This window comes from Polypterus senegalus, chromosome 2 (genome assembly GCF_016835505.1).
Source record: "Polypterus senegalus isolate Bchr_013 chromosome 2, ASM1683550v1, whole genome shotgun sequence".
Lineage (NCBI taxonomy): Eukaryota > Metazoa > Chordata > Cladistia > Polypteriformes > Polypteridae > Polypterus > Polypterus senegalus.
Window position 1 is genome coordinate 295,383,526 of NC_053155.1, and position 13,524 is coordinate 295,397,049.

At 41.1% G+C, this 13,524-nt stretch overlaps 1 protein-coding gene across 1 annotated transcript in view; it reads left to right on the top strand.

Annotated features, from left to right (window-relative positions):
- Positions 1-10,468: 10,468 nt before the first annotated feature.
- The window catches only part of LOC120524637, a 6,171-nt gene continuing 3,115 nt past the window's right edge, over positions 10,469-13,524 (top strand). The window contains exons 1-7 of the mRNA XM_039746466.1: positions 10,469-11,191; positions 11,270-11,388; positions 11,463-11,622; positions 12,314-12,435; positions 12,836-13,043; positions 13,123-13,241; positions 13,320-13,521. Of these exons, the coding sequence (XP_039602400.1) occupies positions 10,540-11,191; positions 11,270-11,388; positions 11,463-11,622; positions 12,314-12,435; positions 12,836-13,043; positions 13,123-13,241; positions 13,320-13,521 (1,582 nt within the window). The 5' untranslated portion in view covers positions 10,469-10,539. The remainder of the gene's footprint in view (positions 11,192-11,269; positions 11,389-11,462; positions 11,623-12,313; positions 12,436-12,835; positions 13,044-13,122; positions 13,242-13,319; positions 13,522-13,524) is intronic.

Below are 13,524 nucleotides of genomic sequence, written 5' to 3' on the forward strand. Positions count from 1 at the left end.
AATATCAGGGGGGTTCAAAAGGGCGACCTCAATATAGAAAAAAAGTTTAAATTTCATCACAAAAATAACAGAAACTACGAGTATTAAAGTAATGCCGCTCAAATGCAATATAACCAAATTAATGAGTTTGTATAAAATATCAAATTGATCTACATATTGAATTGCCTTCAGAAGTGGTCAACTTAAAAGGCAGGTCAGCCTAGTACTTATTAACTCTTGTGTAACAAGACCTTAACAAAGGCATCTTTTGCTCTTCATTACACTTATCACACATCAGTAGATCATTTATTTATCTCTGCGCCATATTGACATGATGGTAAAATGACTTGCTAATATGAAGGATTCACAGGTCTTATACTAAACATGTAATATCAAGAGAAATGTGTCTCAGATAAGCCCGCTCTGACCACACAAGAGTGACGTTTTGTTAGTAGGTCACATTGCAGAGATGAATAAACACTTTAGGTCTTCATCACATCTACAAATCATCAGTAAGAAAGTGTTTGTTAAAGTCTTACAAGGTGTTACGTAAAAACTAAAATGTCACTGATGATTTATGGGTAGAACCTAAAGTAAAGTGTTATCAAAATGCTGCTGTATAGTTAGTACAGGTAAGGGATACATTAAATTTGTTCCAAAATTGTGTTGTGTCAGCAATTGAGGTAACACTCCGTAGTTTGCTGCTGCAGCTTCTTAATACAAACTGGATAAAGGCTCCACCGTTGGGGATGACGGTGCACATCGACATTATTAAACCCACTTAGTCCATATTTGCTATCCCACACAAATGGCGACGCAGTAGTTAGCACTGCTGTCTCACAGCTCCAGACTTACGCATTTCACTCCCCCGTCTCGTCACTTTCAGTGTGCAGTCTGCATGTTTTCCCTTATCTAATGTACATGTCTCTCCATCTTGTTTCTTTCATTTGACATTCACATCCCAAAGACAGTTAGTTGAGTCTGTGTTGCGATTGTCTAGCTTGGCTTATACATTGTGTCCAATTGCTATGGGTGGGATAGACTCTGACCCACCATGATCCCATAATCGGTTTGCACAAGTTTAGACAATTGATGGACAAGTAACAGTCACAATTTGTTGTTGGTTGTGCTTATGCATCCTGCTTCATTCTACAGCAGCAACAACAATTTGTTTCTCATATTGCCCAAAATCACACGAGGAATGCCTCAATGGGCTTTAATAGACCCTGTTTTTTGACAGCCCCCCCAGACTTGAAGACAAAGAAGAAAAAAAAAACTCCAAAACAAACTTTGTAGGAAAAAAAAAACAGAAGAAATCTTGAGACAGGGCAATTCAGACAGAGTCCCTAAGCCTAATTCCTTTTCTTCAAAGTCCCGGAGACCTCGGCCAACCATCCACCTCACCCCATTGGCCATTCTACAGCTGACTCAGTTCTGGGTCGGCTAATCTGATAAAAAGAGCCTTCTACCCCATGACTAGTGTTATAAAACAATTTCTGAATGCCCTCTGTGAGTTGATCAAGAATGAAAAATGATTAAATGGGGTAGACAACAATGCATCACTAAGTGTTCTGATTGGCTGCTACTTTTTCGGGTTTGATCTTTTCCAGATGCATTACGTATCTTCTCCTTAGTGATGTCACTTTTGCTTTCCGTTTGTTAACATGACTTTTCATGAGCATTTCATATATATACATTTGGTTACATGTTCAAATCTGTACATTTGGTCATATTTTTGTATTTTATGTGTTGTAAGTTACAGACTCCGGTGTGCCTGTTCTGCACTGCGGTTTTTGGTGACTTTTCATTTTAGACAAATGAAACAAGAAGTTTAAGGTAAATCTTGAATGTTTATAAACAAACGAGTAATAATATTCTTGTGAAAGAATCCAGCCAACAGAGCCGTTCTGGCTTACATCATGTACTATATTTTGTAATTTATATGTGAAGTTTTGAGGCACTTTTACTAATATTGTAAAGGTAATAAAATATTGTACAGTCTCTTGGAAACTTGAATACTTTTTGTTGATTTAATAAAAAAAAAATCTTTTGAAATTGTTATTTCATCTTCTTTGTATTTTGATGTTGGCATTATTCTGCTGCTCAGTGTCACTAGTTCATAGCGTCACTTTGTCATAGACTGCAAACCCAGAGATCCACATGGGCCTGGGCTTCTTTAATCCTATTATAAGTGATGAGCAAGTAACTTCCTACCATAATTTAGAATTTTTCTTTGTAAAAATAATCACAATATACTAGTGAAATTCACACCATTGACCCAAGAATAACGGTGTTTAGTCCATAAAAGAACCTGTGGATTAGCAGGTAACATGCAGGTAAGAATTTCACTGTACTCGGGTGAAAACACATGAAGGTCTTCCTATGTTTTCATCTCATCTGCTACTCTGTGGCGTTGCTGGCACTGAGACTAAAATTCTGTTCATTCACCGGCAGAAGGAATGCAAAAGGGCAAATGGGAGGAGGCCTGGATCAGCGAGCATGCATTAAGTTTAAATACGAGTACCGACAGAAACAGGATCTCATCAAACAGCACAGCACAGTATTTTTTAAAAACATTGTTATTGCCTCACTAGATTACAGGTTTTATCTGAGAGTTGTGTTTATATCTTCTTTTGGGTTGTGTTTACCATGTTGCTTTTCCAACCTTCACTAACCTCTGCAATGCTTAATGCACTTGAGCTGAGAAGGTGCCATACCAGGGTGGACTCCACTGTGCAGCTGTAGAAGATAAAGTGAACAAATGTACAAACGTGAGCTCATCACTACCAGCATTTTGTGATGATATATTTTGCATATGATCAGGTCATGGATGTGTTGAGGTTTGGGATAAAAGACCAATCCCCCCCGCTGCAGGCTTTTTGCTGATGATAATCGTGTTGTGTATCCCAGGAAAAAAACAAGTGGAGAGAAAAATGAAAGAATGGAGAAGGGCTTTGGAAGGGTTGAAGATAAATAGATATGAAAAATGATCCACTCTTTTCACCAATCATTAAACCTCACATATTCTTTCTTCTTCCTGAGATCAGTGGTAGCCCAGGATGGACAATTAGATGCAGCAGAGTCAATGGAGGCTCTGATCGGGGCGCTCGAGAGACTGAGCGAGGAGTCTGAGTGCTTGGGCTTGCGAGTGTCCTGATAAAAACCAAGTTCCAGGCCTTTAATGACCCCTTGGGCACAGCCATCAGCAGTGTGTCTGTCTGCGGAGAAAGTGTCGACCTTGTCGAGAGGTTTACTTACCTCGGCAGTGACATTCATGCTACTGGTGACTCTTCTTATGAAGTCAGTAGACGGATTGGGAGAATATGGAGGGGTCATGAAGTCGTTGGAAAGAGGTGTGTGGCGCCCCCAATAACTATGCAATATGAAGAAGGTCCAAGTCTTTAGAGTCTTGGTGCTTCATGTTTTGCTATATGGTTGCGAGACATGGACGCTATCCAGTGACCTGAGACGAAGACTGGACTCCTTTGGTACTGTGTCTCTCCGGAAAATCCTTGGGTACCGTTGATTTGACTTTGTGTCGAATGAGCGGGTGCTCATGGAGTCCAGAATGAGGTACATTACCTGCATTGTGAGTGCACAGTTACGGCACTACGGCCATTTGGCACAATTCCTCGAGGGTGATCCAGCTCGGGGACCAGAGTGGCTGGACCAGGCCAAGGGGTCACCCACGTAACACCTGGCTGTGGCAGATAGAGGGTCATTTCCGGAGGGTGGGACTGGACCGAGTGTCTGCCTGGAGCTTTGCCAACCGAGATCCTGAGTTGTTATGTCGTTTAGTACCAGTGCATGCTCCCCAACTTGACTTGACTTGTAATACAGATGGAGTAAATGAAAGAAGGAATCTGGAGTATTGTGTAATCAAAGAATTAAAGTGAAGGTTAAAGGTTAGATTTTTAAGACAGCGCTGAGACCAGCAATGATGTATGGAACTGAGACATGAAATGAGCTTGTCATGATGTACTGTATGTGAGGAGTTACAAAAATGGACAAAATATGAAATGAAACAATCAGAAGTACAACAAAGGTGGAAGAGATTTCTAAGAAAGCACCAGAAAGTATGTTGAACATGTAATGAGAGAAAATGAATGTGTAGGAGAAAGAGTGAAGGGAATGGAAATACACAGGAGAAGAAAGTGACAGAGGCTGATATGGAAGTGGGGAATCGATAAAGTAAAAGAAAATCTGAAGGAAAAGGGCTTGACTTGACAGGAGGTGTAGGACCGAGCTGTTTGGAAAAGGGTAATCAAGCACATCGTCTCCACATAGAAGTACGAAAAGATCAAGAAGAAGCTGTTATATTTTACATAACCACTATGGTGTGATTTGAGCTGCCAGACGGTGGCTGCATTAGTCAAACATGCAATTAGCAATTTCATTGACAAAAGTATCCACTACATTTTATTTAATTATAGCAGATCCTGTCATTTTTTTTTTAAAGCTAAGTCTGTTTTCCATCTGAATATCATTGCTAAGTTCTTAATACCAATCAACACTCAGGACAACTGCATGCACAATATGAAAAATACTGAGAAACGGTAAAAAAAAAAACACAGATTATGCAATACAGCCAAACCACTGGGAAACATGGTGAAGCTCAATTTTTTGTTTGCCACATGCTGACTCGCTCTTGTTCAGGATATGACAGAACGTGGAATGATTATGTCCTGCGTTTTTAAATGAGTAAAAGTATTCAGGTCTGTTTTTTGATAAGGTAATGCTAGGCTGTGACGTCATTATGGGATAGCCATTTTAAACCAACTTTGCATCACGTCTCTGTTATAAAAAAAAAAATCTTGTAACGAGACGAGACGTAATCTTTTGAAGAGAAACAGAGAGAGAGACACTTTCATGTCCCACGAGATGGTCAAGTCACGTCATACTAACAACTTTTGGAAGCAAGATCCCAAGAGATGGTGACTTTTGTAAGTCACCTCCTACTTGCAACCATTTTCAAACAAGACCATGGACATCTAACCTCTCAGTTGTTGGAATGCTTTTGGCAGACTCACTTCCTGTGCTCTCAGCTTTTAAAAATTTTATACGTTCCAGAGGACACATCAACGACTAAACAAAGATGAAAGAGCAGCACGTCGAAGAAAGACCCAAAAGCGAAAAAAAATGCAAAAAAGAACAAAAATAATCTATGTGCAAATTCTGAAAATAAGGAAAGTAATAATCAGACCATCCCGCAAAGACTTTGTGCCAAGAGATTTAACCACGCCAGAAAAAGACAAAGTAGAATGTCGTAAAGAATTCAAAAACATTGGCGCGATACACATGCAGACCAGGTAAAAGATAATGGAAGTAGGAAAATTCAAAAGTCTCAAAAACATGACAGTAAAGATCACATTAGCGCAAACAAACGGAAAATATTACTCGGTGAAATAACAAAAGAGCGAAAAGAGATCTAATAGTGTTTGAGGATGTCTGGTGGAGAAGAGAGACAAGGCAGTGAGACAAAAGGACAGCTACTGTACAGGCTTTTAAATGTTCGAAGTGCCGCATGACATGCAGATCACGCGGCAAGGCAACAGCATCAAGCCAGCAGCTGATTGAGAAAAGACGAGTTAAAAAAAAACTGTATGTGGTTCCCATTGTATCACAGTTTAAGAGGGGTTTCAGAGGAGTGGCTGCGTCTCCTTGGGGTGTGTTCAGCCCCCCTCTTCACAACAGTGCATAGTGCAGGCGGTTGGGGTTGGTGAGCGGCACGAGAGGCGGGCAGAACCCCCTAGTTTATAGTAATATCGATTGATACTTATCGTGCTACCTCCTGTAGCAATCTCTGTGAAGCACCCCACAGAGACCCTCTACTGCAGATACTTTCTACGACCCTTGCATTATGTGAACTTTTACAGCAACAAGTAAATAATAACAGGTCAGGTTGCCCAGTTTGCTTACATACACACTGATTTACATACAGTACATATTGATTTGTTACATACACAGATCAGCCATGACTTTAAAACCACCTGCCTAATATTGTTTAGGTCCCCCTAATGCCCCCAAACAAACTCTGACCTGTCAAGGCAAAGACTCCACAAGTCCTCTGAAGGTGTTATGTGGCACCAGGACATTAGCAGTAGATCTTTCAAGTCTTGCAAGTTGTAATATGAGGCTTTCATGGATGGGACTTGTTTTTCCAGCACATCCCCCATATGCTTGGTCAAATCGAGATCTGAGGAATTTGGAGGCCAAGTCAACACCTCAAACACTTTGTCATGTTTCTCACACCATTGTTGAACAAATGTTTCAGTGTGGCAGGGAGCATAATACTGGTGAAAGAGGCCATTGTCATCAGGAAATATGTGTGCCATGAAAGGCATTATGCGGTGTGCAACAGTCTTTAGGTAGGTGGTACGAGTCAAAGTAACATCCACATGAATGCCAGAATCCAAGGTTTTCCAGCAAAATATTACCAAGAGCATCATGCGGCCACCACAAACTTTCCTTCTTCCCATAGTGCATCTTGCTGACATCTCTTCCCATGTAAATAGCACACATGCCCCCAGCCATCCACATGATTTAAAAGAAAATGTGATTCATCAGACCAGGCCCCTATCTTCCACTGCTTTATGGTCTAGTTCTGATACCCATGTGCCCATTGTAGGTGCTTTGGGCAGTGGTAAGGGGACAGCACGGGCACTCTAACTGGTCTATGGCTACATAGCCCCATATGTAGTAATTCATGATGCACTTTGTCTTCTGACACTGGTATCAAATGGCCATCATGAAGTTTTTATTAGCAATTTGTACTACAGTAGCTCTTGTGAGGGATCACGCCAGATGCTCTAGCCTTCGCTCCCCTAGTGAATCAATGTGGCTTGAGCACCCAAGACCTTGTTGCCGGTTTAATGAGTTGTCCTTCCTTGAACCACCTTTGCTAGATACTAATAACTGCATACAGGGAACAACCCACAAGACCAGCCAGTTTGGAGATGCTCTGAGCTAGTCGTCTAGCCATCACAAATTGCTCCTTGTCAGAGTCACTCTGATCCTTGCTCTTGCACATTTTTCATTCATCCAACAAGTCAACTTCAAGAACTGCCTGTTCACTTGCTTCCTACTAGAGTAAGTCTTGCCACAAATTCTACAATCTGGCTGGGTTCATGCATTGGGCATCTGGGACTAAATGATCAAACCCATGTTTTTTCTATATAGGTGAATCCAATATCCTTAACCGGAAGATGAAGAGGTCTATCAAATTGGAGATCTGTGTTCTTGGAAAGGGTCCTGGAGCTAAAAACCTATAAAGCTCCCTGAAAGTGTCCTTGAATCCTCTCAGTGCCCATTTTCCACGGGACTTGGTTTCTTTACAAAAATAGTAGCCACTTAGATGAGGGATATTCACAGCTGCAGCAAGCAGAAAAAAAAGTCTAAAATGCAGCTGCTCTCCTCCCTTCTCAGTGTAAGACAGAATGGTTGTTGTCCGTTTTGCAACTTTTTCTTTGGCAAACAAGGCCTGTTTAAGGCAGTAAGCTTAACGGGGATGTAGAAATTCATCTCTTTGTCCACCATCCCACCTGCATTCCAGAGGAAAAGGTTCATCTGCATCTTCTACCAAACTTTGGTCAGCACGGTACTTCAGCTGATAGCAAAGGTGTAAATCCAAGACGAGCTGACGTTTTTAGAGAAACTCCTTCAGAGAAGACACCCAAATGGACTTTCATCTTAGGCTTGTGACTGCAAAGGAAATTCTACATGTATGTGATGGACAAAATACCAGTCTTAAAGCTTGTTCTTGCATCTTGATCTTCTAAATCCAAGCTGCACTCTCTTCTTGCTCTCTGAAACCTAAAAGCTGATGGTGGGAGCTGGATGTCCTAAACTAGCGCCAAGATCTGTGCCTGTGACAGAGTCCTGTCCAAGACTGAGAAGAAGTATTACATCAAGAAGAGACCTTCAAAACCTACACCTTTGTGCCACACAGAGTAAAGCTTTTCCTTAGGAAGTTGCAGTGAGTCTGCAAAGAGCTGAACATCAAACTGAGAAAGGCAGCATCACTGTATACCAAATGGTGGTGGGTTGTGGGAGTCGGGAATAGAAATATGTAGCAATAATGTAAGAAAAGACCTCCACTTCAACCATACAACTCCACAAAACTTCTGTCACCTTCATTAAAGACTTGGTATCGTAAAACAGTTAATCTGTGCCAAGATAAATTAGAAATGCGAAGAGCCAGTAAACAGCCAGCCTCTTTTGTCTTGTATGTTCATATGTCTTCTATGTCAATACGTATGCAGTTATCATCATTCTATACTCATGGTGTTTAATTACGAAACAGAGTAATTGATTTATTGATAGAGTCCTACCATTACATTAACCTAAGTCTAATGGCCAGAGACCTCCTGCTACAGGGAAAACTACACAATAAAATGGAAGACTTTAGCAAATTATTTAATAACTGCCATTGCCAAAAGCAAAACTGGTGTCGGAAAAAGATGAATTGATCACATTAATCCGTTGATTACCAAACTTGAGCGTTTGGCCTTGCCTTTCAGATTTCCCAGAATACGCTGATCAGCTTGACAGAACATTGAAGCTTAAGGCCTATCAGCTAAAAATATGTTATCTGAAGAGGATAAAGTACAATATCAAGTGGGAATATTATATGGACTACAATCCCTATACCTCTGCTCTTCCTATTATAGCAAAATGAAAAATTGGACCAATCCGGTCTCTTTTATATTTGAAACTGGGCGTTACTTGTTAGACGAACTTCCTAAAAAAGCACTATCTTGGCCTTTTAAGTCTATATGATGGGATAATACTTGTTTTTTCTCTTTACATCATGGTTGAGGCCTTGGACAATCTGGCTTATAAACTTCATTGATTGATCAGACATATTCAGCTTATGAGTGATAGGACACATTTTATGGTCTTAGGTAAAAGCAGCGAGTTATTCCAGATTTCAACCTTAACTCTAATTTCAAGTGTATGTTGCCGGGTTTGCCAAGAGCAAGCTAGCATATAAAATGACACTTTCAGCTCTGTAGGCAAAAGCAATACAGAGATAGTAACTTGCCCTCTTTCCCTTCTCTCTCCCATTACCTCCACCATCTTGGCTCCCTAAGTGAGGCTAAGACTGAACATCACAGATCCCCAAGAGACAGGGCACACCATAAATTCTGGGTTCTATTTTGATACCCAAGTAGCTCATTAGGGCGTTGGTGGAAACCTTCTTGATCTCGGTCCCACCAAATTTCCATAAATTCGACTTCTTGACCACCATATTCCTATTCTTCTACTTGAAGAAAAAACCTTTACATTTAGTAGGCTGAATTCTGAAGCCTGAACCTCAGCAAAAGTCTTTAAGTATACTCAGGTCCCTCTTCATTCCACTCCAACTACTGCTGACGATAACCAGATCGTCTGCGAAAGCCAATGTGGTGATTGTGGCAGAACCCAAAATGGTACCCTGGCCTTCATTTTCGAGTTTATTGATCGGGGGATCAATGGCAATGTTAAATAAAATGAAGAATCAATCCAGGCAGCAGTAAAGTAAAGAGAAATATGAGAAATCAACAGTTAAGAGCAAAATATTAATGATATGTACTTCTTCAGGGGTCTTTAATTCTACGACATGACTCACGGTCCTAAATTATTAGGCTTTCAGGCTTGCAACCGTATACCTTAATCTAATAATCAATTTTAAACTCATGAGGTGCCAAATCCTGGGCCAGCGGTGTCAGCTGAAATGAAGTAAGCAAATGTAGATCATTACAAGGCCCACAGAGAGACAAATGTGGAGTCAATAAACCAAAGAGATACACACACGTGAGAAGACGAGTGGAGTAACAGCCTCCTGTATCCAAACCCTGAGTCCATGTGGTGTCTGCATGAGGTTCTGCTCCTAAGATACTTGAGGCTGTAATACTAACCACTGAGTCGCCATGCTGCCTTTGTCACAGTTGGCTGTTGGAGCAAAATGTTGCATTAACATGACTTTTGATTTAATATTGAAAGTTAGGCTCAGCTTCATGGAAGAAACTTTAGGAATTGTCCTGTTTGAAGATGAGAAGTCGCGTTTGGACTGAAGGACTGAAAAGTACCTTACTGACTTGTCTTAATAAAAGCAGATCCTGAAAATGGATGAAATGGACATTTGAATTAAGATTCTTTCTTTAATTCGCATATATTTTAGGCACAAAGTCCTGAACTTCATTTTAAATATTAAAGGTTGAAGGGTGTAATTGGAGTTCCACCCTCGTTAATTGAATCACACAATTGTTAAACTAGATCTTAAATATGGTGAGTAATTTTGATTAGGAGAAAACCAGAATTACACTGCAGTTACCGCTTTGATTTGGCAGGTAAATGATCTGCGTGGAAGCTTTTAGACAAGGCACCTTCAATGAACCCTAATTTGGTGTCATTAAGGACAATCTCACATCAGGTGTCACTTGCGTCTCCTTATAAATTGATAGGCTGCTCCTCCTGTGAGTGAAGCTTTTGGTTGAAGTTGATAATGTTGTAGTAGTTTTCTTTCATGAAGCCTGTGTGTTTCTGAAAGCTTTTGGTTTCCCTTTGAGATTAGAGTTCATGATGTTGCTGAAAGGGCAGGCAGTGCTGCCTTTGTTTTTATTACTATGGCTCTCTGGAATTAATTTTCTAAATGTAGATGGTGATTTGTTAGAGATCTGGAAAGATGATCCTAACCCAACAGTAGGAAGCTTAAGCTCTGAAAATGACTTGGACTTGGAGAAGAATGATTCTTTCATTTCTCCTGTATTGCCTTATGATGAGGTAGTTACAAGTCAGGAGTTTAAGGGTGATGATGAAGGCAGTTCAGGTGATCCATTGTATATGAATTTTGAAGTACTAGATGTGGAAGAGGTAGATGCACCAGTTAAACAGGATGACCTGAACATTGGTGTGGTAAACCACAATTTGAAAGCCATTAATGACAATCAAAAGGGTGTTGCTGCTGTTCCTGTGTTGAATGTTCTTGTTTCAGATGGAGCTGATTTTGAACTGCAGGAGAGTAAGGAGGGCCAGGACAGTGAGCACAGTGGTGCTTGGAGTTTGGGACTGGGGGCCTATGAAGAGGAGGAGGAGGCTTACCAATACAAGACTTTAATGTATTCTGGCAATGTGTGTAGTAAAGTAGTTCAGTCCCCTTATGAAAGCACTTGCGCTGAGGGGTCTATGTCAGCCCAGTTTTTTGGGTCAAGTGCAGATCTGAAAGTGAGAGGTAAGTGTAAAGCCTTTGTGTGCAACAAATAAGTTCACTGCACTTTGGTATAATAATGAAGAGAAATCTTTCTTGCAGTAAACTCTTCCCTTGTGCTTGTAACAAGACTTGCTCACCAATGCAAGTACAAAGTGGAAAAGAGAAGTGGGTCATTCATTTTTACAACCTACAATGATGGCTGCAATGTGCAGAAAATGGTGAGACTTCTTTATTTGAACTGTTCTGCCTCCATACAGGAGTTGAATTGTAACTTTTTCTTCTTTGGCTGCAGCATGGCTGTTATGTCCTAACTCTTACCTGGCAAAATGCGAAGGTCTCCCTTGCTTGTCCAGTCAGTGTTACTGGTGGCCTTCCACCAGCCGTGCGCTGCAGTGACACCAGCATGACTGTTGGGCTCCCTTCAGGGTCTCTTGATGATCTGAAAGTGAAAGGTGAGGCTCTGACCAGCCCTCTTGGTGGGTTTGTGGTACAAACTATTAACCATTATCTGCTGGTATTGGGTGTAATTGTGAACAGTTTCCCTTTTGAGTTAGACATGGATGGATAGTTTTAATGTCCTTGGCTTTAAAGGTGGTGGTTAATAATTGAGCATTTGAATGTTGACTAAGTTTGAGGGTAGATACTGTACTTTAATTTCAAAAGGATTTGCTTGATCCTAAAAGCTGAACCTAGCCCACTAAAAGATTAAATTTGTCTTAACCCCAAATTTCTTGGTGCTTAAAGGATTATCTCTTACTGGGTGGATAGGGGTTATTAGGCCCTCTAGTCAAAAATGGTTGGAACTTTAACAAGATCTGCTTAAGGCAAAATTAAGTGAATTTGTAAAGATAAGTCCTGAAATATTACACTAGCTTATGGAAAGATGAGGGCAGGTGCTTCTGAGCAGGCATGATGTAAATGACTTGCAGAGACGTACATCGACAAGAGGTTCAAGACATCCGACAAAGCCACCACAGCAAAAGTCCCACAGCATTTTGGTCCTTCTGTAGCCTTGTCTGTATAAACATCTTTTCAGAGTTGGATGAATGCCAGACCTTCCCTTGAAAGCTGGGAGATACAGTCCTTGTGTTCAGTTAATCATTCCTTGTTTACAATACAACTCAACTGTCAATTTCCCAACAGATCACCTCCACTGGGTTGCTGTGCACAGCATTGCTAAGAGATGCCAGTATGAGTTATTGAAAGATGCATTTGAAAGGATTTTCTTTACTGTTTCATATAAAGGCTGCCATGTAAAGGAACAGGTGAGTATTGGGGAGGGGGAAGTATGCTTTCTGGCTTAAAACTGTACCTCCAGCCCCTTGTCCAGACATTCAGCTTTGCTTCAAAAGGTACAGAATAGTTAATAGTAAACTGATTAGTGTGGCAAGCATGGTTTGAGTTCATCCTCCCATTTATATTCTTGGTGTATCCTTAATCTCTGACTTCATCTTTTTCATGAAGGTATTTATAGTTCTGATCTTGCAAATTTCTGACAACCAAGCAAGTCCTGTTCATGCCAAAACTTTAAACAGGCTTTGACAGTCCTCTACTTCTAGAAATAATTCTGGAATTTTAGACCACATGAGGCTGAAAAATTGTGACTGGGGCTCTGGTCAAACCACTCGGGCCAACCAAGTCAATTGCAGAGTTTCTTCATGACAGGGGAGCTACCATGTCCTGACTTTGCAATATACTGCACCTGACCACAAGGAAGAGGTATTGGACATGAGGTGCCCGATTTACCATGGGGAACAAGTTCCTGTCCCACATTTCACTGTGCCACCAGTGTCTGAACCAAAGGTATCATGCCATGTGTCCACTATGGATGTGCTACTGCCTGGTGCCACTCCAGACCAGGTCAAAGTGAAGGGTGAGTACAGGTGGGTAATGCTACATGGGGTGGTTATAGTGTGGGACTTGGCATCTGAAGTGTGTGAGTTCCTTTGTAGATTACAATCAGGAGGTGGGAGTACAACAGCTGGCTCAAAGATGTCACTATCACTTACTGAGGAGAGGCTATGATCTGGTGTTTAGTGCAAGCTATAAATCATGCCATGTCCGAATGGAGGTCAGTGATTGTGGGAGTTTTGTAAGGTTTTTTGGAGTCTCTAGATTTGTGCAAGTTGTCTTAATGATTGTATTGCAGGGTAATCATTACATCCTGACAGTGGTATATAAGGCAAGATCTGGGCAGCCAGTAGTAGTCCACATGAAATGCCCCAGCTCTCACTGGGCTACCACAACTGCACCTGTAGCCACATCACCCAGGAAGCCTAGTCCTCTTTGCAAAGCCTCCAGCATGAGTGTTCTGCTACCTCCTGGCTCCCTAGATCAGGTCAAGGTTCTAGGTA